At 43.3% G+C, this 26,462-nt stretch overlaps 1 protein-coding gene across 1 annotated transcript in view; it reads left to right on the top strand.

Moving 5' to 3' along the window:
• Positions 1-26,462, top strand: part of col4a6 (collagen, type IV, alpha 6) — a gene marked incomplete at its 3' end in the record, with an annotated part of 186,762 nt that overhangs the window by 74,498 nt on the left and 85,802 nt on the right. Inside the window, exon 3 of the mRNA XM_080741566.1 lies at positions 24,928-25,008. Coding sequence (XP_080597692.1) covers positions 24,928-25,008 — 81 coding nt within the window. The remainder of the gene's footprint in view (positions 1-24,927; positions 25,009-26,462) is intronic.

Genomic DNA, 26,462 nt, shown 5'->3' with positions numbered 1-26,462 from the left:
CATCTGAAGGATTTATTTGTGGCTGAAAAAATAACAATTTGGTGGTCAGATGGGTAGGCCACACGTGGGCCATTTCGCCAATTATTTGGGGAGCCACTTGCAATATCCTTGCGTCACACAAGGGGGCTGGTGGGACGGGATGGGAACCGCAGATGTAGAACACACATTTCCTTAAGAGTGTTGTGCTTCCATACAGTATGTCGAACATGGAAATTCAATGTGGGTTAGTTTGAGCTCTAAACTCAAGGCTTACTAGGGCTGAAGATAGGTGCGAGAGGCCAACATTTTACTTGCAAAAGTGCAAAAAGTGACATGATGAAAATAAAGTGACACAAAGAGTGGATGTTTCGGTCCTCATCATCAACCCTGCTCAATCAATCAATCAATCAATCAATCAATCAATCATTTCAAGTCTCATCGAGTCCCCCATAGGTGACTGAGATCACAAAAGTACTATTTTATGTCTATTTGATGAAAGTTTACAATATGATGTTTTTTTTGTTTAGATGCCAAATCAGTCCATTTCATTGGACATTTGAGATGATTTTAATAGACTTTTTATCAGTCTGTCACCACATTTAACACTTAATAAACGTCCAACTATGTCTATTAGTCTGTAGGGCAGAAGTGAAATTTTATGGAGGGAACAATTCCTGTGGCCACATAAATCCTTCACACTGCGTGGGCCCACAGGTGTGGGTGTGTTTGTGTGTGTGTGTGTGTGCGTGTGCGTGTGCGTGTGCACGCGCATGTGTACGCACGCTCGTGTTGTGGTAGGTGTCAGTACGTGTAGCCGAACCTTGCAGTGTGCTGCTGAGGTATCTTAACTACTTTTTTAATTATGTGGCTTTCCGGATCTACATTGAAATGGCGTGGCAACATTGTGCATCTTGGACTGTGGCCTACTGGCAGTGTGCGTACAAGGTTTGGCACAGAATGATCCAAGATTAGTTCCACACACACGTGCGCACACACACGCGCGTGCGCGCACACACACACACACACACACACACAGTCACACACACACACACACACACACACACACACACACACACACACACACACACACACACACACACACACACACACCATAGACATAGACGGAGAGCTTCTTGCGGAGCCAAGCCATAAGTCCCAAAATACTGTAGGGACACCAGGGTTAATACGGTTGTAGGTCACATGTTTGACACGGTACCGTCATTGTGTAACTGGTGTCCATCCCACGGCTATGCAGCAGTGCCCTTGAGCAACGCACTGGCCAGGCCACTCAAGTTGCTCTGTGTAAGAATGCCAGCTGAATGTGTTAAAGGGTAATGCCATAAATGTCAGCCAATTTGCAAGCATTGACAATAATAATGACACCTATCAATGCTTGCACACTGGCACACACACCCCTACACACCCATTAAATTGTGTGTATTAATTTTATTAGCCGCAGCTGCGTCGCTTCCACACTAAAGGTCAATGTTGTTATACTGTACTTCTGTACAGGAAAACAAAGTACAAAATTGCCAGAGGGTTTCATCCCCCTTTAAATATATAAACAACTAAAGTATGTCCTTAGCCCCTATTAACATGGTGCTGAAAGGTAGTGAACGATAAGAGGTTATTAACACACACACACGCGCACACACACATACGCACATACACCCTATTTATCCAAATTGCCTTTGACAAATTGTTTGTAAGCCATGCATCTCTTGTGGTTCTGGTTTTCCCGTCTTCATCCTCTGGCCCACCAGTAAGGACCGGGGCTGACACCAGTCTGCTGCGGTGGACATGGAAGCCACCCAGCATCATTAATGTGGTTCCTCAGTGTTTACTCAGCCAGTCGAGTTCACAGGGACACCGTGCATGAGTCACTTAGAAGAGAGGAGGAGAGAATTAATGTGGATGTGAGAGGGACCGACGATGAAGGGATGGAGACAGAGGGAGATGGATGGAGGGATGGGAAGAGAGAGAAAGAGGGGGGGAGGAAGAGACAAATGAAAGGATAGAGGATGAGAGAGAAGTAGAAGAAAGATCAATCAAAAGTGGAGGTATAGAGGGCGTGGAAGGGGGAAAGAGAAGCGGTTGATGGATGGATGCGATGATAAACGGATGGATTAGATCAGGGGTCTTCAACGTTTTCAGGCCAAGAACCCCTCAGTTGAGAGAGAGATGAACCAGGGACCCCCGCAACCTCTCCATAAATTCCATATAGTTTCATCTTTTGACTGCAAAATCAGCAGTGTATTTTGGTCAATTTATTTGTGTTTTCAGATATTTAAGTACAGATATTTTAAGTATTCACGGAATACTTAAAAAACTTCACCTTTCTTTCTGTACTTAGTCTGCTCTTTTCCCCCTCTACACCAAAGCTCTTTGCCGAAAATAGCCGATCTACAAGCTCTCAACACCTCGCAGCGCGAGGCGTTGTGAGCTTGTAGATCTGCTATTTTTGGCTAAAGTTCTCCTTTGGCTAAAGTTCTCCTCAGTGGTTAATATAAAAAAGGAGAAAAAAAAGTTTCTATCACACAAAGATTTGGAGGACCCCCTTTTGTAACTCTGAGGACCCAGACCCCCTGTTGAAGACCCCTGGATTAGATGTATAGAATGATAGATATATGTGGAATGGATGAAGGAACAGATGGAGAGCGGAGATGAAAGGAGAACAGAAATGTGTGATTCGGTGTCAAGTTTGGAGAGATCAAAAGAAGAATGAAAGTGTGGGTGTAAAGGTATGAAGTCATGAAGTCAATAAAAGAATAAGTGTAAGAAAGCTGAATACCGAGAGAGAGGGAGGAGAGAGGGAGGAGAAAGGACTTAATATTGACTGCATACATAGTGTAAATTATGCTTACCAGTTCTAATGATGCCAATTTTTTGTAATAATTATAACAATCATTCTTAACCAGTTCCCCATCCTCCTTGAAATGTCCACACTCAATGGAACAAAAACATCTTCACATACTGTCCATATTAAACACTTTTTGTACAGTTTTGTTCGTCTTAAATTAAATCTAAAAGCATCTGAATGACAGAACATTTCACTGTATGCAGAAGCACTTTGTTAACCATTTAAACCCCAGCATCCGTATTCTGGGGGAAACCTTCGCAGGAAAATGAAGAGAGAGGGAGGGAAAGAGAGAGAGAGAGAGATAGAGGGAGGGAGAGAGAACAGCACAGCACATATGGCTTCAGTGACAGATCTTTGTTTGCACTAAGCCTACGGCTGAGGAATTCAGCAGTATGCACGCGCACACACACACACACACACACACACACACACACACACACACACACACACACACACACACAATTTAAATACACTCACGCATTCTCCCCGGAATTAATCAATCTATCTAGAGACACATACCTGTTAGCGCTCATACTCAAACACCACATTTGCATGCGTGTGTGCATGTGGGCGTGCGGGCGTGCGCGCACACTCCCAGGGTTCCCATTGGCGTCCAGATACCCACCCAGCCTCAACTCAGCTCACCTCATCAAGAAAATAAAAAAAAAGTGCTAGACCGTGAAATCGCGCCTCTCAAGTGAAACTTCCATTGCTAAAAATAGGTCCACGGGTTTGGCACTGGTGGTTGGCAGCAGGACACGTAAAGGAAGGCGGAATATGGTGAGGTAACTTGAGGCGTGCTCTGGCTGTGTCCAGTGGTGTAAAGTAACTGAGCACTTTTATTTATTGATTTTGAGGTATTTGTACTTTACTTACCCAGTTTCAGTACTTTTACTTCTACTCCACTACATCTCGGATCCAAATATCATACTTTTACCCCACAACATTTATTAGAAATCCTTAGTTACTAGTTACTTTATTACAAAATAAATATTAACCACTTCAGCCCTATACGTTTCGGTCATTTTAAAATAGCCAATGTACAAGCGACGCATTGTGAGCTTGTAGATCTGCTCTTTTCAAAAGATTTTTTATGCAATTGAAAACTTAAAATGGTCAGTAACCAAGTGCTATACTCTGTACCATTATGCTTTAAGCTTACGTACATATACAGTATAATGTTCTGTGCTGGGCCATTATCCTGTTATAGGCAGTGGTCTATATACGGTTACACACACAGACTCACGCAGGCATGGACGCGCACACTCACACATACACACACACACACACACACACACACACACACACACACACACACACACACACAGAGTAATCATCCTTTCACATCTCTATAGGGCCCCAGTTACTGATCAGCTTTTAACTGACGAAACCTTAAACTATACGCTGTTCTGTCTGTGTGTGTGTGTGTGTGTGTGTGTGTGTGTGTGTGTGTGTGTGTGTGTGTGTGTGTGTGTGTGTGTGTGTGTGTGTGTGTGTGTGTGTGTGTGCTCATAATCTGCATGTACTAGTCTGTATGGGACCGCAGGTCTCTCTCAGGTTTCGCTTTTCCTTTAATACACAAACCTTAATTGCTGCCCTTTGGTGGGATAGACCAGGGAATTATGGGACAGGAATGTACACGGCGACAACACACACACGCACACACACACACACACGCACGCACGCACGCACGCACGCACACTCACTCTCCTACTCGCTTTTCCCCTGGGAAGGAAAAACTGAAATCACATAAGTACAGAAAAACAGCTTTGTTTCATCCCTTTGTGTGTGTGTGTGTGTGTGTGTGTGTGTGTGTGTGTGTGTGTGTGTGTGTGTGTGTGTGTGTGTGTGTGTGTGTGTGTGTGTGTGTGTGTGTGTGTGTGTGTGTGTGCGTGCGTGCGTGCGCGCGTGTGTGCGCGCGCGCGTGTGTAAACCTGGTATTGGTTTCATAAACAACGAAGCTTCTTGACAATTCTTTTTTTGTTCTACCACATTGAATATTCTATTCTATTCTATTCAATTTATTCTACTGTAGTCTGTGTCCTGAAGGTTTCTGTGATCTGTTCTTTCTCACATTGTCAGATGATGTTAACATCCCCCTACGTTAACGAGCCTGCAGAATTATTATTACAGTAAATATTAGCCTTAGCGTCATTACTTATGTTGGCTTTATTATGACTGCTTAGCTTGTACGAGGGTGTAGTAAGTATTATTTTGTGGTGTAAAGTTATTGCTGTCTTGTGTCACATCAGACAATTATGTCAAACTGTACATAAACAGTTTGTGGTCAGCTTTGTAATTCGGAAACGATGAACATGAAGTGATCGATATCGCAGTTTAAGAGCGTTTGGTGAAACAAGCGGTAATAATTGTAGGGCTTATATACAGTAAACTAAGATCTCTGAAATTATGGTTGGGATATTTGTTGACCTACTCGCCACAAGCCCTTGAACAAATACACCATATTGTTTTGTCTCACTTGATGCTACTTGTCTTGTCTCACTTGACGCTACTCTTGGCCTGACAATTTGTTATGTGTTCAGATCTGGTCTGCAGGTGATAAAACACTGTAGATTGGAAATGAGAGGAGGCGATAAGACGTAATTAACAACTTGTTACTATGTTGCGCCACTCTTCTTTTGCTGATAAGACAACAATACGCTGTTCTTTCTCTCTCTGTCTTTGTACGCGTTTCTATTTCCCAAACTAAAACAAAATAGGCCTGGTATGAAGAGTACAATTAATACATGCTTTGTTTCTATAAGGAGAAAATCATTACCTGAAGTTCATTATTCAGTATTTCAAAAAAAGAAAAATGTATTACCATTTTGGACTTAATTGACTTAAAAAGTACCTTGATGGGGTGACCCGATATTTGAGTGGTTAGGGCGTGTATACTACATTGGCTCTAAGGCCCGACAGCGAGGCCTCAGGTCGATCCCTGGTCGGCCCAGACCATTTGCTACTCACTTTCCTACTGGGCTGGGCCTTGGGCTGGGCCTTGATTTTCAGGCCCGTTGAGAACTCTAGTAAGAACTGATTCAAACCAGGGTCAGCTGTGGAAAGGGCTAGCTATCACTTAAACCCTATATTCTTAGTTCAACTAACTGGGGTTCCCCAGGGCTCTATTGTCTGCTACATCCATGATCTATCAGAGCCAAGCTCCAAAGCAGAGACATCATGCGCCCTTTCTCAATTCCAGAACGCAAGAGCGGACTTGCATCCCTGGCAAGAATGTTCTCATCTCAAGTTAACTAGGGGTGAACTGTCACAACTACTGTTAATATTATTGACAAAACATCTTGGGGTCTATTATGATAAATGTCTGGAATGTCAAATACGTTAATTTATAATTAAATTAAATTAAAGACCCATGCAATCCACCTGGATGTTGAGGTTTCCCAATCGTTACTGATTAACGTTGTATTCTGAATCTCAGCAATCACAATACTAAGGGCACTACGATGCCAAGATGAGGTTATTCACAGCATAGGACATCAGGGACGTTTGCCTGGCCTGTCAGAGTCTTAACAAGCCCTGTAATAGACTGCACAAGCGTACCCTGGTCGCGTGCAAGCTATTCCCAACAGATTCCCAAAGATGTTGTTGCGAGAAGCGCATGTGAAGGGCTCACTTCTCATGGTATCAAACACGACACACACGCATAGTCAGTTATCTCCATACCTGGAGTTCTGTGCTCATAATCATATACGGACACTCATGCATACACACAAAGCCAGACGTACAGTAGGAGCGGTATAGTACAGTGGTCCTCAACCTTTTCAGGCCGCGACCTCCAAAATAATCATATTTTAACTGGGGACCCCTCCACCCTGACGAGCACTATGTTGCGAGGCGTTGTGAGCATGTAGATCGGCTATTTTCACAATTTCTGCCTCTAATATTTGACAATTTGCCCAATGTTTAATTTGTCGTTTTAGAGGTATTAAGTTGTCACTTTAGAAATTTGCAGATACCTTCTATACACTTAAACTTTATGTTGGTTTGTTTACCTTTGAGTGAGAAAACTATGTTGCACATTAAGTTAACCATCTGGGGACCCCCCAAAATAATTTAGGGACCCCCCTGGGGGTCCCAACCCACAGGTTGAGAACCACTGGTATAGTATGCCAGATTGAAAGTGGTTAACAAGCAACAAGCGTCTCTTCTCTCCCTGCTTTTCCTCCCGTCTTTCCAGCCTCTCCCACTATATTTCTCCAGCTTGTAATTTATGATTTACAGGTATACCGCTGCAGTTGATTTCTTCCAAAGGTCATATATATTCATCTAGCCTGGCATTTACGCTGGCGTGTCCCACCTGGATCTCTCTATTGTCTGCTGTGTTGATTGATTGCATTGAGTGTCTCTGCGTGCCACAGCAGCACAGACAGCATTTGAACTCTTTAAAACGCCCGGGCCGGTGATATCATCATACCCTGGCAGAACGGCCTGTCAGAGTATGTGCCAGTTTTGCCACTGGGTAGTTTAGGAAAAGACAAAGCCAAGTCTCCAAGCTCTTGGCATCAGCAGGGTGTGTGTGTGTGTGTGTGTGTGTGTGTGTGTGTGTGTGTGTGTGTGTGTGTGTGTGTGTGTGTGTGTGTGTGTGTGTGTGTGTGTGTGTGTGTGTGTGTGTGTGTGGCCATGTTTGTTTATTTATGTGAAGTTTGGAGCTGTATCAACGGACTGATAAGGGATATTGGTAATATTTCCTAAGTGTCTGTGATAGTTCATTGGGTTCATATCATTGGCCATGGTAGAAATGGATAACGTAATGTAGGATATCCATAGGATATCAATAAAACATTTAACACATACTACACATACAGTATATTCATTTAAGAAAGTAAGGGAAGAACCTGAATAAATGAGTGGAGAAACATAACAAATGCAGATGCTTCCATACAGGTGTACCGCATGATCAAATTAACAATACTATCATGTTCTTCCGTATATAAAAAATGCTGGCCCAGTTGACATTGACTTTGCATCAAGGCGGCAAGAGAAAATGTTCTAATGAAAGAGGGTGTGTTTTTGGGGCACGGATGTCAGGAGCTTCAGAAACTGCTCAAGTGGCCTGTGTTTCAATAGGAACACTGGTGGCTAAAGTGACGTCTGCATTTAGTGATTTCAACATTGAGGTTGAAAGCACACATTCAATGGCCATGATGCTTGTGCATAAGGGAAAGCAAAGAAGAACAACTCCTCTCAACATCTTGTTTGTCTTCTTTCTCTGTATCAAGTGCACATAACTAGACCCAATCAAAGTCAGCCAGACATAACACCCCCCTAAAAGGATGGTGATGCTGTATTTAATGATGATGCTGTTCCTGTGTTGGATCTGAGAGTGAGAGAGAGAGAGAGAGAGAGAGAGAGAGAGAGAGAGAGAGAGAGAGAGAGAGAGAGAGAGAGAGAGAGAGAGTTTGTTTTATCAGCAGTGTGTTGTTCAGCAGTAAGTGAAGTATCATGTCATGGTTGGGCATCGGGCGAACGTCTCAACGGCATACATTCCCCAGTGTCACTGAACCCTGATCGGAAGCTCATATTCCGAAATGCCAGTCCTGTGTGTGTGTGTGTGCGCGCACGTGTGTGCGTGTGTGTGGCTGTGAGGTCAGAATACGGTCTCCTTGGCGTCAGTGATTCTAAACTTGGAACATTAACGACTTAATTGCAATATGATGAGTTGACTGGAGTCCACCAGGTGTCTATACTAGGCTCCATGCTGTTTTCACAGCACACCAAATATCCTTAAATACGTAGCTGATCTACAAATGCAGCTATTTTCACCAAATGTTTGCCCCTAGAATAGGAACGTTAGGGCAGGCATTGACACTAAGGCTTGCCCACCTGCCCTCGGCAGGTAAATAAAACCTTAGGGCAGGTGGAGTTTACTTTCAGGTCTGTACTTGCCCGAGGGGCAAGTGCCTCTGAGACCTTAGTGTCAACCCCTGCGTTAGGGTTCAAGTTGTTTATAGGGGGATATGATACGTGACCTTGGAGATCCTACTCTTATGAGGTCACAGAGGTGTATGTGCCGGTCATCGGGGTAACGCTATTTCTGTCCAGATGGTAATTGAGGCCTTCCGATCGGACAGTCCTGTAAATCATTTTGGTAAATCCAAAGTTATTTTGTGTGTTGAATTTACAAATAATGTACTTTTCAGCACTCTTTTTGGCCAGTTTATACAGTACCAGTATATACTGTATGAGAAACATCAGCATTATTCTATCATATTTGTTTTCCATAATATATACACTACTATTGTCATTATTTATATCAACCTGCCAATATATGACAGATGACATGCTTAGAATGACAGACGTAGAATGACAGGATGACAGAGTTAGAATGACAGGATGACAGATTTAAAATGACAGAATGACAGATTTAAAATGACAGAATGATAGATTTAGAATGATAGAATGATAGATTTAGAATGATTGAATGAGACAACTGAGTCTAAACTCCTGAAAGGCACTGATTGAAGCTTCATGAAACACATGGCCAGCCTCCAGTGTGGTGCTACATGCCAGTATACCTCTAGGCTCCAATGACATTTACAAGTGCACAAATCTGTTGTAATTACACCTTGTGCTACTGAAGTACTGTGATCAACAATATAGCAGTGCAACTAGAACAACCACAGCCTTCTACTGTTGGTCCCTGGGAGCCCAGTGCAACCCCAGTCTGGTTTAGTCACTGGGAGCTGCCCAGTACAAACACGGTCTTCTACTGTTGACCACTGGTCACTGTACACAGTGTTGACCAGTGTCTATAGTATTATTAGTGTGTAGGGTTCATTTGGTTATACGTGTGTGGCTTAAGTCTGGATTCACACATCTACATCCGCAGCACGGTTGGTCTTCAACCAGCCAAAATGTCACTTGTCTCCGCTCCCTCCACTGGCTCCCGGTTGCGGCCCGCACAGAGTACAAACACTGATGCTGGCCTTCAAAGCAGCCGGTATGGCACCTCCATACCTTCAAAGCCTGATCGAACCCTACAACCCCACCCGTTTGCTTAGATCAGCTAACACAGGGATGCTGACAGAACGCTCAGTAAAAACCCCAGGACAACGATCCACTCGTCCTGGACTCTTCACCTGACAAGTGCGCACAATGCCGCCCGCGACAAGAGTTGACATGTGTTGAGCTTTTTCCTTTAAAATCGTCCACTCACACGAAGAGCAGACTAAAGCGCACAGTGCAACCTCACGTAAGCCAAACGACAGCACAAGCGTTGTGCCTGCCGCCAACGTTGTGTCAGACATGAGGAAGAAGCAGAGGATGTTTGTAGAATTAGTGCAAACACGCAGTTCACACTGCCGAATCCTGTCTCACTTTATTTTTGTTACACACAATGAAATGGCTTAATGCCTTTCTTAAGATCCAAACTATACACAGGAAGAGAGAGAGAGATGGGGACTGGGGAGAGGAAGAGGAGAGGAGAAGGGAGAGAAAGGCAGCAGGTGAGGTATGAGAGACATACTGTAGAGAGAGGGGGGGAGAGAGAGCGAGTGCCAACAAGGTGTGACAGGTAGAGTCCTAATCCTCTATAATAGCAGAGTTTTTTTTTTCATCATGGCTCCAGAATCCCTAGCCAGAGGATAGGGAGAGGTGTGTGTGTGCGTGTGTGTGTGTGTGTGTGTGTGTGTGTGTGTGTGTGTGTGTGTGTGTGTGTGTGTGTGTGTGTGTGTGTGTGTGTGTGTGTGTTTAACAAGTGCAACATTATGCACAAACATCTGTTCCAGCGTGCAAGTACAGTATGGTACAGTTTGTCCCTGAGTTGTATTTGTCCCTGAGTGAAGGATGCTGTGTGTGTGTGTGTGTGTGTGTGTGTGTGTGTGTGTGTGTGTGTGTGTGTGTGTGTGTGTGCGCACGCGTGCACGTGTGCACGTGTGCGTGTGTGTCAAAGACAGTGATCTTTGTATTCCGTGTAGTTGTTGCTACATGTCAGAGCTTTGGGTGAGATGTGGAGTTATGATAGTCTGACAACTTGTATCCCCTCTGATCTGCACGTGCACGAGCACACGCACGCACACACACACACACACACACACACACACACACACACACACACACACACACACACACACACACACACAAACAGTCTACAGTTACATTTGCGTGCATACATTATGTCGGCTCATTTCATAGTTCGTCTTGCACACACAAACACACAGATACTAACATGTTCATGTCATTATGCACCTGCATCCATCCATACATGAACACACATACTGTACACGCACACACGCACGGTCGCATGCCCACACCTCATTAGTACAGTAGGCTGAGGCGATAAGAGGGTGTTTTGTCAGGGATCTGCTCTGAACATCTGAGGTGAATGTGCGTTCGTGTGTGTACAGTAGCGCGTGTCTTATTGTTCTGTTGACTGGAGAGGACACGTTTGCAAGGAATGACATGCACTGATAAGGTTTTATTATTATATAATGATACACTGTATGTAGAAATGTGGACAACAACGCATGTACAGTACTTGCACAATGGATTTGACCTCTGACGGTGTTGGCCAATGAAACAGAAACATAACTTAAAGTTATATATGAACCTCTTTTGCTCCGCGACGCGTCACATTTTGCATCTAGCAGTGTTGGCCTCGTACACGGCATTTGCCTCCCTTGTGCATGTGTGTGCATGTGTGTGTGTGTGCACGTGTACGGGGTGTGCAGTGCATGTGTGTGGTTTATTTTCAGTTTTTTTTTGTGCTAATTCTCCCTCGCCCCCTTCGTCTCATGCCTCGATCCCTGTCAGGTAAACAGAGTGATGTGGGTTTTAGGGACGGAAGCTTACCGCTGTAAAACCGTGGTTTACTTAAGGACCGCCCGTGGTAGCCGACATGCTCCACACTGTGGCTGTGGAGACCGCGGCAGAAAGCTCTGACAGGCACCGAGGCTGCATTTCACAACCCACAACCTGCCCGGTCTTAACTGGGGATTAGAGATTGGGAAACGCGGAGAGGAAGGTTTCCATTATAACATGGCAGTTGTTTATGACAGAAAAGCTGTGTTATAATTGTATAATGAGAATTGATCCATGTCATATTTACCTTTTTTAGACAGGGTCTGTCTTAACAAGATGCAGCTTTGTTGTGGATTGATCCCAGCTGATGTCAGTTCAGCATTTAAAGGCCTGAGGTTTCGTAACCCAGGTTCTCTGTTGATATTTTAAACTTATATACACAGTGATAAAAGCGTGTCACAAGCATGTGACATTGTGATCTTGTAGATCTTTCGCCAATGTTCAACGAATGTCCACCTGGTTGGTTTCGTACGGTACAAGCACTCGAAATGTTCTGTTTTTCTGAAAATGTGTGTTGGGGTGTTGACTATCTGTTGCAGGACCATTAGGCCTGTGACGATTCACTTTTTCCCGATTCGATTCGATTTCGATTCATTGGGTGACGATTCGATTATATCACAATTAATTGCGCTTTCCTGCGATTTGCGAAAAAAATTACAGCTTTTTTATATTGAAACATTTTAAAACAATTCTAAACAATATAAAACATTAAAAGTTATATACTTCAAAATCAATGCAGCCAAATCAGGGCTCCAGACTAACTTTTTCATAGGTAGCACTGGTGCCACCTACCTTTTCATTGTAGCACCACCAGAAATTAGGTAGCACCATCTTTTTCTTTGTATAGCGTGATAGCCTTATCATGCTGGTGATAGTTGTGTTCATTTCCATACCATAGTTTGCCTTGATGTAGGCTAAAGATTAACAATGACCCAAACTTTTTGGGTTTCTCTGCATGAACAGCCGTAGTTGACAAAACACTAAGGCTGTGTATTTTAGGAAAGCCTTCAATATTCAATATAGTGTTGAATACCTCGATAACAATATGTCTCATGATAACTACAAAATGCTGTATTAGCCTATGTATTTTTGCTTCAAGTTAATTGAAGCTAACTAATTAATTCAAGAAAAAATAACAAATATATCTAGCCTAAAGGCCCATTCCCACTGGGCCAAACAAAATATCTGCCACATTCAAAGTGGATGGTAGATACAGATGAAAATAATAATAATCTGCCACAGATATTTATTCTATCTGTGGACGATTTCTTTTTTTTTATCTATATCTACCATCCACTTTGAATGGAAAAATATCTGGAGGAAGAGATTTTTTTTAATCTGTTATCTGGCCCAGTGGGAATGAGCCTTAACAGAGGCAATATAACTGTAATACCTAGAACTTTGACTTTCAGTTGCATTAATGCACAACGTAGGCTACTGTAGACTAAATGAAATAATAATATTAATTTAGGCCTAGTGCCATTCAGGATGGAAAAATAAAACTGTCCTTTTGGAGTGAAGTAGAAGTCAGTTTCAAGAGGAGATACTGGGAAGTAGCTGGCTACTTGATATCATAATAGAAAGCATTCACTTGGACACACACACACGCACGCACGCATGCACTAACAACACAGAACACATGCTACATCAGAGACAGAAAAGTTTAGCAGGTGCGTTCATTTCAGCTGATTGTCTATGAAGTAAAAAAATGCGCATTTTGGAACTTAACGAGCGTTACGAGCCACAGCTGTTTCGCACGTAACAGTAGTTTAATGTCTCTAACTTGAGGTTGAAGACATACACGAGCGATTCAACCCGTACAGCTCCATGATTGATTGATTGATTGAAGGCTTTATTAGAAGTTTGCATAGGAAAATGTACAGATTCATGACGGTACAGTTCACTGGTACAAGGTCTACTAAAAGGAGATCCATGAAAAGACTAAGCTTATTTCAACAGGAAACCATTTAAGTATCTCATATAACATTGAATGACAGACAAATAGAACACAGTACTATGCAGTAGACATGTAAAGAAAAAAAGAAAGAAAAAGAAAACAGTAGGTCTATACAATCAGTAAGTACAGTATATACAATATATACAAGGAAGGGGCAGGTAACAGTAAGTCTAAACAATCAGTATGTACAGTATATACAAGGAAGGGGCAGGGAGGGTAGGGTTGGGCTAGGTTTTTACCAGTTGTGAACGGCTGCTGCCTGTAAGTGGTTTTTTAGGGCAATTTTAGAGGATGCTAGTGATCCACACTCCTTTATGGCCTTCGGTAAGGCATTCCACATTTTTGTGGTATAGCAGAAGAACGAGTTCGACCCTTTCTTTGAGTTGACTCTGGGTTGAACGTGATCTGTGGCACTGCCACACTGGCACTGGATTATAGATTATCCAGTTCGAGGTGACAACAGCAAAAGCATGGTTATACAAAGAAAGGTTAGTAGACTATTTGAGAATTGAGATCTCATCTATCCATGGTGAGCGAGAGAGAAAGAGAGTGAATCTGTCGCTCCACGATGAGTCTCCGCTATAGTTAAGTGTGTGTGAGAGAGAGAGGAGGAGCAACGAGCGAACGAGGCTCTTCTGCACAGCAGCAGGCAGAGAGGCAGGCAGAGAGCAGAGAGAGAGAGGCGATCCTCCAGCATTTATTCTTTTTTACTCATCCTCCAACCAGGTCGCACCAAAGGGAGAGAGAGAGAGAGAGAGGAGAATAACAGCTCTCCTCTGTCTTTCGCCTAAAAAAAAAAAAGTTTTTCTTTTTTTTTTTTTTTTTTATAAAATCGGGAAAATCGATTCTGAACTTTGAAAATCGATTAATTGAATCGCCGGCCTTAACATCGCGATAATATAGTGAATCGATTTTTTTGCACAGGCCTAAGGACCATGTAATTGACTGTATATACGTATGTACACGTTCTGCAGTACATCTGGCCTGCTGTACTGACTGTATGCAGTATGAGAACGTGGACTTGCAGAGGCATTTGTAAAGACACATGTACAGTATGCACATACTACTGAGCATTTACTGAAACATGCATTATGGCCATGCACGCGCGCACACACACACACACACACACACACACACACACACACACACACACACACACACATGCACGTACAGTACTGTATATACAAACAAAACACGGCATAGCTCTCTCTCTCTCTTTCTGCTCTTTCTCTCTCTCACTCACTCACACACCACACACACACACACACACACACACACACACACACACACACACACACACACACACACACACACACACACACACATAAAGTGGAGTGCGGTAAATGCTAATGGACCAAACACAGCTGGTTAGAGTCCTGTGGTTGGGTGTCAGGGGGTCACAGATGGACAGAACCCTGGGAAGAGAGAGAGAGAGAGAGAGAGAGAGAGAGAGAGAGAGAGAGAGAGAGAGAGAGGAGTCACAGAGACAAAGAAGAGAGAGGAGAGTGTGAGGATGTTTGAGGAGAAAAATACAAGAGCTGAGCTGATCCGCCAAACAAACAGTCTGTGGAACAGGGAAGGCGGTGAAGAGAGATGATGAAGCAACAGAAAAGAACGGTGAAATGAATGGGAGAGGCACCCCCAGAGGCACCTTCCATCTTTCACCCCACTGCTTCCATCTTTCCACCCTGTCATCATCACTGCGATATAGAAATGCTCTGTTAAAAGTCTGGGGCGCCCCCTGGCCTACTGGTCCAGGCGCATACCACTTAGGCATTGCTACATACTGTATAGGCATGGATGCCTGGAGGCGACGCCGGTTCGATTTCCGATCCGGACGACCGTGTGTCACTCCCCATCTCTCCCCCCATTTCCTGTCAGTCTACTGTCTTATCCAAAGGCATAAAAGCCCAAAAAAACAAATCCTACAGTAAGTAAAAGTCCGAATTCAAAATGTGCTTTAGTAAAAGTCTGAAAGTGTTGGCATCAAAATGTACTTAAAGTACCAAAAGTACAAAATATTTGAAAATAGCTGATTTATCGCGATGCGTTGTGATGTATAAGTGGTTAATGTATGTTTTATAATATTAATTTATACCTGCAAAGTAACTAGTGACTAAAATTTTCAAATAAATGTAGTGGAGTAGAAGTAAAAGTATTGGATATTGGAAATACTCAGTACAAAATACCTCCAAATTGTACTTACACTACAGTAAAGTATTACTTTGTAGAATAGTTCAAAGTAGTAAATGTACTTAGTTACTTTACACCACTGCTTCCATCTTTCCACTCTGTCACCCTGGGCTGTCCTCCTCTCTGTCAATGAGAGGGTCTTAGTGGGATTTCATTATAATAACCGATGACGCCTCTCATCTCACAAGCTCAGTCCTCCCATTGGCCGGTGCGGCGCGATGACACGTTGATTGACTGGTCCGTAAGCGCTCGCCGCATTCCCATTGGTTTAGAGTAAACTCTGTACGTCCATTGATTAATTTCGAGCGACGACACACATAGATTGGCACGTCGTTGACACAAGAGGGATCTTGCCCTGTGCTTGGTATGGAATGCGTGAAGGGTCAATCCTATGATTTGTACGCATGCTGCAGTTTACAGGTGTACAGTACATACTCTGTCCGACTTTGTGTGTATATAAACTAGTGAAAGCATTTTAAATATTGAGCCATTATTTATGCTTCATTTATTTGTCCTATTTTCTTTTATAAACGTCACATGTTCGGTTATCCACTGTAACTGTAAATGTTAGTTTGCGTGCCTGTGTCATGCATCAGAAGTAGCTGCAGCTCGTAGATAAGATATTTTTGGTGCGTGACCCAATGCGTAGCCAAGTGTAAATGAGGCATAACGGTTGAGCGCTAAGTGCCTGTTCCTTTTTATATTTTCAAGTTCCCGTCGGGACATTTTCATACAAAACAAAACTTCCATTGGAATCAGCGGGCAAGTCCGGGCTTAAACCGCGAGGCATGAGCTGCCAGTCTAAGGAGATGTGAGCAGACGGGTATTAGAGGGAGACTTTCTAACATGTGCCCATAAGCTGCATGTATACATGAGAGTGTTTGGACATGCCACGCGCAGGCAAACATGGGAGATTGATCTGCGACCGCTTGACAAACTCGAGGGACGCATAGTTTAGCTAATGCCTGGATGACAGAATTGAAGGGAAAGTGTTTGCCGTGTCTGTCCCTCCATGCCATCAGATGAGGACGGACGAAGGATTCTTCATGTTTACTCATGTGTGCTCTGTCGCTGAATGTAGGCTATGATCAGAATCCTCTGGAAAGTATGTAAGTTTGAGTGATTTAGCTTTAACCAACACACGTCTGTCGTCACGTCACCCATATAGCGTCTCCTCTCTTCTAAAACCGAAATAACTGGTAAAAATATAGAGTGTTTGATCCCGAAGCCCTTTGCAAATAATCTGCATTAATTGCGACCAAAGTCTATGGGTTGGTTCCCTTTGACACATCACTGTGACATCACAGGTGATATCACAGGTAAAACACTATGTAAAAGTCCATATATGGGTATTCCCCAGAATCCCTTTTATGCCCATAAGTGAAGATCCCTGATGTCATCGATATATATCACTGGTCAGATGGCCAAGACATGAGTGGCTGGTTCAGATAAGAATCTCCATATATTGTATGTTGGATGTCATGGAAACCACTATAACATAATCCCTTTTATGCCCATTTATGGAGATCCCTGATGTCATCAATATTAAGCCCATATCTAACAGGACTTCATATGGGTAACTGGTCCGATATACATCACTGGCCAGATGGCCAAAATGTCGCCCTGAGGCGTATTGACCAATGTACGAACCAATGCAAAACACCAACCAGCTCATTTGGAGCGGTTAGGAGTTCAGTGTTTTTCTCAAGGACACTTCCACACTAACCCAGGGTGTTGAACCAGGAACCAGCTGATTCCCAAGCGGCTGCTCTATCTCCTGAATCACTGCCACCTTCTCTTCTCTTCTCTTCTCTTCTCTTCTCTTCTCTTCTCTTCTCTTCTCTTCTCTTCTCTTCTCTTCTCTTCTCCTCTTCTCTCCTCTCTACATTCCAACCTCACCCATAACCTAATTGTGCCCCCAACTTTGAACTGTGGACAGTATATCTGCGAGTGTATTTCTAACACACACACACACACACACACACACACACACACACACACACACACACACACACACACACACACACACACACACACACACACACACACTGCACACACACATGAACAGGCATGGTGGTAGAGTTTCAGTGGGTGTAATGTAATCCAGTCACTCCCATATTCTAAGGCCTAGAAGATCCCCTATTCTTCCCTGCTATTCTCTCTGCTCCTGAACTCCGCTTTTGTTGTCTATGGGAGAGAGAGAGAGAGAGGGTGTGCGTGTGTGCGTGCTTGTGCGCGATATTACATTTATGCATACCCTTTTCAGTTTGTATGTGCTAGCGTGCATATCTGCGTTGTTTATAGATATACACGTGTGTATGTGTGTGTATCTACTGTAGGTGTACATGAATGCATGCACATAACCGTGTGTGTGTGAGTGAGCATGATTCCGTGCTCACACATGTCCCTTTTATGCACATGCACATACATGTTCTGGACGGTGCATGCGCGCCATTCTCCTCCTTTGTGTTCTTTGTGTTTTAATTCTGCGATTTTACCCGGGAGACCCACTGCACCACATCACAACACGGGGTTTGATTGCTCCGCCTCGGGGCGCTGGCTTAGGCTCAGTTTGCCCTCATTCTAATCCTCCACTTTTAACTTTGGGTGTGGGTAAGCCAAAGTGAACAGGGATCAGTATCTTGAGAGGCACCCACCCACTCTTCACGTGGTGGTGTAAGACCACCGTAACAATGCAGTTCTATAGGCCTAATACAGTATGAACCAATAACTACCTGAGGTACTGTGGGGCCTCAAAAGGTTGGCGGGATTGGGTGATATAGGCGAGCGAGGCTTCATTCTACAGGAACAGAGCATAATTATCCTGGACAATGAGAGTATAGCGTTACGGGTTACCTCACGTGGATGTTTTCATCGCGGTACAGTGTAGCTTCGCACGCAACGCGTTCTCACTCGCTTGGTCAACGGGCCTTTCGCCGCTAAGGACAGCCTTTAGTGTAGGGTGTTGATGAGGATGGATCATCATAATAACCCTTTCTCAACCTATCGGTATGTAAATTGGATGGCGCTAAGTGGGCAGAAGTAGCTGGCTTCCAGGCCTGGGCCACAGGGCAATGGTCCAGGCACCTAGGCTGGTAATCCAGCCCTTGCAGCGTTGCAGGTTCAAGTCCCGATCCTGACGACCTTTGCTGCGTGTCACCCTCCCCCCCCCCCCCCCCATCTCTCTCCCCGTTTCCTGTCAGCCTAATGTATACCTATCAATAAAGGCAGAAGAAGCCCAAAAATATCTTTAAAAAAAATAAAAAAATAAGTAGGCTTCCAGCTAGCACCTTGCACCTTACGTGGCTCAATCCTGCTTCTGATGGCGGGCCGGCCTCCTATTAAACGTGGTTTTTAATGGCAACATTGACAAGTGACACTAAAGGGGTGCCCAGTATGTTGACCCAGTAACTTTCAAGGGGTCCTGACCAAACATCAGTGTGTACATAAACTTAGATCGTGCTGTACATAATCATAAATCAGTCCCTGTTTAAAGGTTTACATTTTCTCCAAAGTCTTTAGTGTTACAGAACTTAACTGAATAATACATAATAATACATAATACACACTGAATCAAAACTTAACCTAATCGTACGTACAGTACATAGTAAATAAGTATTTTCTTCCAGGCAGTACTTTTGGTTTGACCTTTGAACTTAAATCTGCGTTTGAACCACTTCAACTCTGGCTTCCCATTATCACTCTAAGGGCAAACCTATCTTGAAAATAGCACATCTACAGAATCCGACATGGCACGTTAATACATCAACTATTTCCACCATGATGTGACAACAGCGTGCTGTAGGCCTATGACGAAGTGTATAATATCATCGGACACCCAGGGGCTACGAAAGTACTGTGCACATGATTAAAAAGGACTTTAATGCAGTGATTAAAGGTGCCATGATGTTTAGCGTATTTCAAGTCTTTGCAGGTTGATTTCCATGCGGTGACGAAATGGTTTCCGTTTGGTCTGCTGTGGAAAACGGTCGTCATTGAGTTCATTGAGTCAAGTACAGCGAGATACGTAGTTAGTGGGATCAACATTCCAGTCGGGCCGGTATGGTGCTGTTAGCTGTGGTGGAAAAAGTATTCAGTAAAAGTATCAATACTGCAATGTAGAAATACTCTGTTACAACTAAGTAAAAGTCCGGAATTAACCATTTACTTGAGTAAAAGTACAAAAGTTTTGGCATCAAAACGTACTTAAAGTACCATCTTTCTTTTACCCTCTAGACTAGCACTTTCTTCGCTTCCATCTTTGATTGAATTTTTAGGCCTCTCTCTCTCTCTCTCTCTCTCTCTCTCTCTCTCTCTCTTTCCCTGTTTGTCCCTCTCTCTATCTCTCCATTACTCTTGTTTGGTCACTCTCCACTTTCTACCATGCTCTCTCTCCCCCTTGGTTTTAGTCTCTCTCTGTTTCTCTCTCTCTTGCCCTCTTTCTGTCACTCTGATTAGTGAAGCAAAGGAGATCAAGAAAGCAGGACCAACATCGCTGACCTTTCCCCTCATTCTCCCTCTCTCTCTATCTCTCTCTCTCTCTCTTTCTCTTCCAGTTCTCATCTATTCCTTCATTCATTCTCTCATCCTGGATCTCTTCTTTCTGTCCACCTCTCTCCACATTGTCATTTACCTTACATTCACTCTCTAGTCTATCTCATTCTCAACCTTTAGGAATAGGTAGATTTCTATGCAATTCAGTCTGACCCAGACACAAGGGTCATGTGTGTGTGTGTGTGTGTGTGTGTGTGTGTGTGTGTGTGTGTGTGTGTGTGTGTGTGTGTGTGTGTGTGTGTGTGTGTGTGTGTGTGTGTGTGCGCGCGCGCGCGCGCGTGTGTGTGTGTCATGTGAAGGCGTCTGGGGATTAGTAAGTGAAAGTAAGGCAGGAGGTTAAGAATCTGACGACTTCAGTACAGACTGACCTAGAAGCTCTGAGCTTATAGGACGGACACACACGCACACACATACCGGTACATTCGCAAAGGCATACACGACAAACGCACTCATACAAATACATTGGGCATGTAAAAACACCCGTCCTGTATACAGGCACAAACACACATGTGGTTTCCCCGGGTTCTGAGGAGGAATCGTGCACTATTATCCCCCCTCCCACATCAGTATGTGAACACATGGCATTAGGTTTGAGTGAACTGGTAAGAACTGTATATGAACTGGAGATTGAATGAGTTCAGTCATACCTGTACATTATTACATCAGCTTATGGAAGCCTCTCCACAGGTGTGAACGCTGTGTTCATTCTATTATCTGTCTCAGGAATAAATGAAGGAATGAATGAATGAATGAATGAATGAATGCCACCTTGAATCTCACCAGAGGCCTTTAATCTACAAAGTATTTCAGGCTCAAGATCATAAGTTATGACTGGAATTTGGTGATTATAAGTTAGTGTATTGTGTTTATGTGTACAGTATGTGGTTGATCCTAATACAGTATCATACTGCGCACTGAAATCCTCGCTGTGGATTGTGTTAGTTTAACCCTTTACGAAGGGTTAAACCAACACAGAGGATTTGACCGGTGTGGTTCACAGGTAGCTTGGTGGTAAAATCAAGCCATCAAGGATCTGAGTTTTGCTATTTGCGGCTTATGTTTGATTGTTTGATTGAACTTCCTGGTCAAGATAATAATATGAATCAGTTCGGCACTCGTTTACACTTGGTGCATCTGTCTTTGTCGAGCGTCATTGCATGTAGTCCGACATTGGGTGGCACCTAGTCTCGCGTAGCCGGACAACTATTCCACAATCTTTGAATGCTATATAGAGTCTGGAACTACAGCTCCTGAACGGCGAGTAATGGAAACTGGCATTTCCGTTGTAAGAAAATATATTTTAAAATGTCATTTCTGCTAAGCAGCAAACTCAGATGATTTTTATTTATATTAGGCTAAATGTGCGCGATGTGAGGCGGGAACAGAAGTGAGGAGGAGGCTTCACTTTGGCCTGGCAAAACTGTCAAATATTAAGTAAGCAAGACGCGAACATTGTGAAAATAGCAGATCTACATGCTCAAAACGCCTCGCGTTTTCACAATATTTATCTGCGGAACCAAGTCACATTAAATGTAATACCTACAATTCCAAGTGCTTGTCAGGGTGGGGGTACCCCAGTTCAAGTGTGTTTATTTTAGGGGGCCACGGCCTAAAAAGGTTTGAGAAGACCTGGTATAGAGCATTAACAAATTCATCCACCAGGGGCATTGACAACTCATTCTTATGACTTCCTATCTAGCCAAGCTTTATGAACTATATATTTTTTAAAGAGAAAACAATAAAAAAAATAAGCGAATATTCGACTTTGGTGAACAACGTCGAATAGTGACTTTTGATATTCTAATATTCTAATATTTGGTGAATGCCCTAGTGGGGGCTCCTCAGCGGTAGGTGAGTCATGTAGGATACAACGGCAGTGGCAATACAGGAATGTGTGTGGTACGAAATTGAGGAGATAAAAGGGTAAATAAAATGTTTTTGTGCGTGTGTGCGCATGTCCCACAAAGTTACAATGAATTCTACACCCCTCGTCCTAGACCCCTCGTCCTCAACCCCCTTGATTGAATTTGCAGACCCCCACCATGGTCACATTATTAACTAAATCAGCCACAGAGACACAGAGCTTCAGGGTGAGGGTGGCGTGTGTGTGTGTGTGTGTGTGTGTGTGTGTGTGTGTGTGTGTGTGTGTGTGTGTTGTGACTGTTTGTAGTTAAGGTCGGTATGTCTGTCCGTCTGTTTCTGATCATTAACTAAAGAGAGGAAACCTGCAGGGGATGGACGACCCAAACAGGATGGTCCCCCCCCCCCCCCCCCCAACACCACACACTGGGACGCAAACAGTGTGTGTTTATCATATGCACATGCACACACAGTCACACACAATTTGCATGCAACATACATACACTACATACTGCACATACAATGTCCCCACAGCTGCGTGCAAACATGCATGCGTACAAACATGCAGTACACATATATAGAGTACTGTCCGTACATGCTTGCTATATGTACAGTACGTACACCCACACACACACACACTCGCTGATCAAAGGACAGTACAATAGAGAGAGACAACGACTTGAAATTCTGACCCGCATTAAACCTAATCTACAGCAGATCTGATCACAACAACGGGGGCTGACCGCCAACAGTCTTTACTTCGGGTATGCGTTCAACTTTTAGATCTATTCCTTGCCTGCAGAACTTGCACATGTTTAACGCCGCACTCTGGATTTTTTTGAACCAATCTGCATGGTAGAGCATGTTAATACAACATGCTATAACTGGCACATCTGCAGCGGTTAGAGGTTCTCTCCCTGCGTTTCCATTCAGAAATGTCGACCCTCGTATTGGGTAGGACACCTACTGGTCGTCGCGTGGTACTGCCTGAAGCTTAAAGCGCAATATCTCCCCTCCTCAGAGATGGGCGTTCCGTCTCGTGGCAGGACATTAATCTTACGTATTGCAGCTTGTGTTGTGCAACTTTGACTTGACTTCTGCACTGTACAGTTTTACTGTAAAGAGTGTACAAATCCATTTGGTTCCATTTGTACACTCTTTGGAGCTGTGCAACTGTGCAACATTTCTATATCGTCACTGTCGGCAGAAACCTCTTATCTCAAGGTTTCAAATTTGTGCGTTTCTTGGTCAAAGTAAAGCCCTCGCACAAGCACAAGCACACAAGCGCACTTGCACAAGCACACATGTAGATCTGCTTTTTTCGCTAGTCTAAATCCTTTGTAACAGTTTTGGACATACAAGGTTTCCACCCGACAACAACGATATACTGCGTAGAACCGTATGTTTGCATATTGAGTTCCGTCTCTGGAACAAAGTAGAACAGGGAAATCAAATAGATTTAGCATTGATCCAACTATAAGCAACATTATGGAGAGTTGATCCCTGTTAAAACGTTCTTAAATCCCTGCTTGGATATCCAAGGCGTTGCGATGCCGCTGCAGCAAATATTAATGTTTCATCTTGTTTCCATCTTGTGACACAGCGGAGTGTTAACACTGTCGGAGTTAAATCAACACAAATAACATCGCACACATTCTCTCCCGGCTAGACACAGATGTGACAAACACACACAGACACATTCATTTGAATGGACACCGGCACACGTGCAACAACACAACAACGCAAAATGACTCTGACAGACACACACACCCACTTGAAGGCGACCCACATAAACACACGCACGCGCTCATACTGTATACTAGCGCGCACACGCATGCGCGCACTTGCGTAAACATGCTGTATAAACATTCACACATACCGTATACAAGCACCCTGATTCTCTTTCTCTCGGTATGTCTCTCCGTCTCTCTCTCATGCACACACGCACGCACATGCACGCACACACACACACACAGTGTCACGGGGACATTTTGTGACATGATATTCTTTGATAAAGTATCTCCCTGCAGGGTCCCATGCTGCTTTCAGGATCGTTTCTGGTTACACACAGTTGACAGGGGCGTGTTCGAGTGTGCTAAAGTGTATTTTTCTCACACTTGCGTAGCTCGTGCACACGCGCACACACATACGCACACACTCCCTTGATCTATTGTATATAATAACTTGGTGGTTATCCAGTTTCTAAGTTTGCATGAGAGTTAAAAGTGGTTGTTTGCCTAGAAGACAGTTGAACAAAAAGTGGTGAGATTCAGGTCAAATGCATGCGTTTGCAGTGTGCAGAGCTCTATTTGAATAATGATTTTCAACCTAAATCCCAATGAGGAGATCAATAATGATATATATTATATATTATTATACCGGTATATTTGTGTGGCAAAATACAACAATTATGATGTGTTTCTGTGCGACAAGTCATCGGCTGGGAAATGATTACGCCAAACGCGTCGTTTCAAGTATTCGGGTGTAGATTCCGTATTCTGTACATACAATCACACATTCAGCCTCTTTATTTCTCTCTCTATCTCTCTCTCTCCATCTCTTTCTCCCTCTCTGACTCACAATCAATTTGAGTTCAGATCCGCTCAACAGGTGTTATTGCCATGCAATAACACCTGTGCATTTAGCATTTACCAAAGTATTGGTTTTAATCAACCCTCTCTCTCTCTCTCTCTCTCTCTCTCAGGGTACCATAAACCCTAATGAGCCATGTGATGGACAGGACTGCAGCCAAGGATGCAAGTGTAACCCAGAGAAAGGCGGCAGGGTAAGTGACGACGCAATCTTGGCTCTTCTATACAGTAGCATCACCTGAGCTGTGCTGACACTGTACTCCCTCTGCAGTCAGTCGGACACCATCTTGGCTCCACATGCATCTCTTCCAATTCAGTTCAGTTCAACTTAAAGGGATGATTCACTTTCAAACAGTTTGGGGTCATTTTAACATCTACTGTGGCTCAGGTTATAAGGTTATAAGTTGCTCGATTCAATATTTAGATATTTGATATTAATTTTATCAGTCACACCCCTAAAGTCCTTCTAATGCGTGAGGGCTGAAGGGCTGTGTTTTTCCAATTACTTTAAATTTTTTTATATATTTTTCGGGGGAAAATGAAGTAAAAAAATAATAATAACAATCCTCCTCACGTATTAGAAGTACAATATCAGTCACCAGAACCAAGGATGGGTGTTTGCAATAATCTATCATGGTTAAGGAGTTAAATATATGAAGATCATGAAACTGACCTCATCAAATCCTGGATATCCATATATAGAGATGACTGGATCATCTCTTAGATCTCCATATGGAGCTGACCTCTACTTCTGATTCCAAGATGATGCCCTGTTAGGCCAACCACACTAATAGAATCCCTTTTATTCCCATCAATATTAAGCCCATATCTGGGAATTCCCGTATATGGTCTAACCAGTGTGGTTGCCGCGACACGAGAAACACTTTCAAATGAATTCCATCCTTGTCCCCTTTATGCCCATGTATGGAGATCCCTGTCCCGATGTCATCGATATTAAGCATATCTGGGAATGCCCATATTTGGCAATGGCCATACTGTTTATGGACGCTCCATATATGGCTAAGACAGAATTAATTTGCAAATCAAGACTGCTGACTATCGTCACCTGGATCTCCATGTATTAAGATCATGACACTGACCTCATCAAACCCTGGATATCCATACATAGAGACGACTGGATCATCACCTAGATCTCCATATATGGAGCTGGTCAATACCTCTACATCTGACCTCACAGACTCCATATATGGATATAGCTGACCTGTTCTGACACCACAGTGATGAATCGACCAGCTCTGCAAAAGGGTATACATGCCAAAGCACCCATGTGCACCCTTGTGCCCATATGCACGCGCCCATGTGCGCGACCTGGGTGTCTTATATGTAGGAAGAGGGCATGTCTGATAAAATGAATGTCAAATATCTAAATACTGAATCAAGCAACTTAAAAACTGTCTGGGGGTGCTCACAAAAGCCAGAGTAGACGTTAAAATTATCCCAAACATGTTTGAAAGTGAAATATCCCTTTAAAGCTTCAATCCGGGAACATTCCATAAAAGGAGCTATTGTCAACCTTTTCTTGAAAAACTTTTTCTGATTATAATTTTTTTTTAAATATTTTATAAAAAAAAATAAGCTTCACATGTGTTTCTTTTAAAAATGAACACAAAAAGCGTAAAATAATGAT

Source organism: Nannobrachium achirus (genome assembly GCF_963921795.1).
Source record: "Nannobrachium achirus genome assembly, chromosome: 14".
In the NCBI taxonomy this organism is placed as follows: Eukaryota; Metazoa; Chordata; class Actinopteri; order Myctophiformes; family Myctophidae; genus Nannobrachium; species Nannobrachium achirus.
The sequence above is the reverse complement of the archived record's forward strand: the minus strand, read 5'-3'. Positions and strand labels throughout refer to the sequence as shown.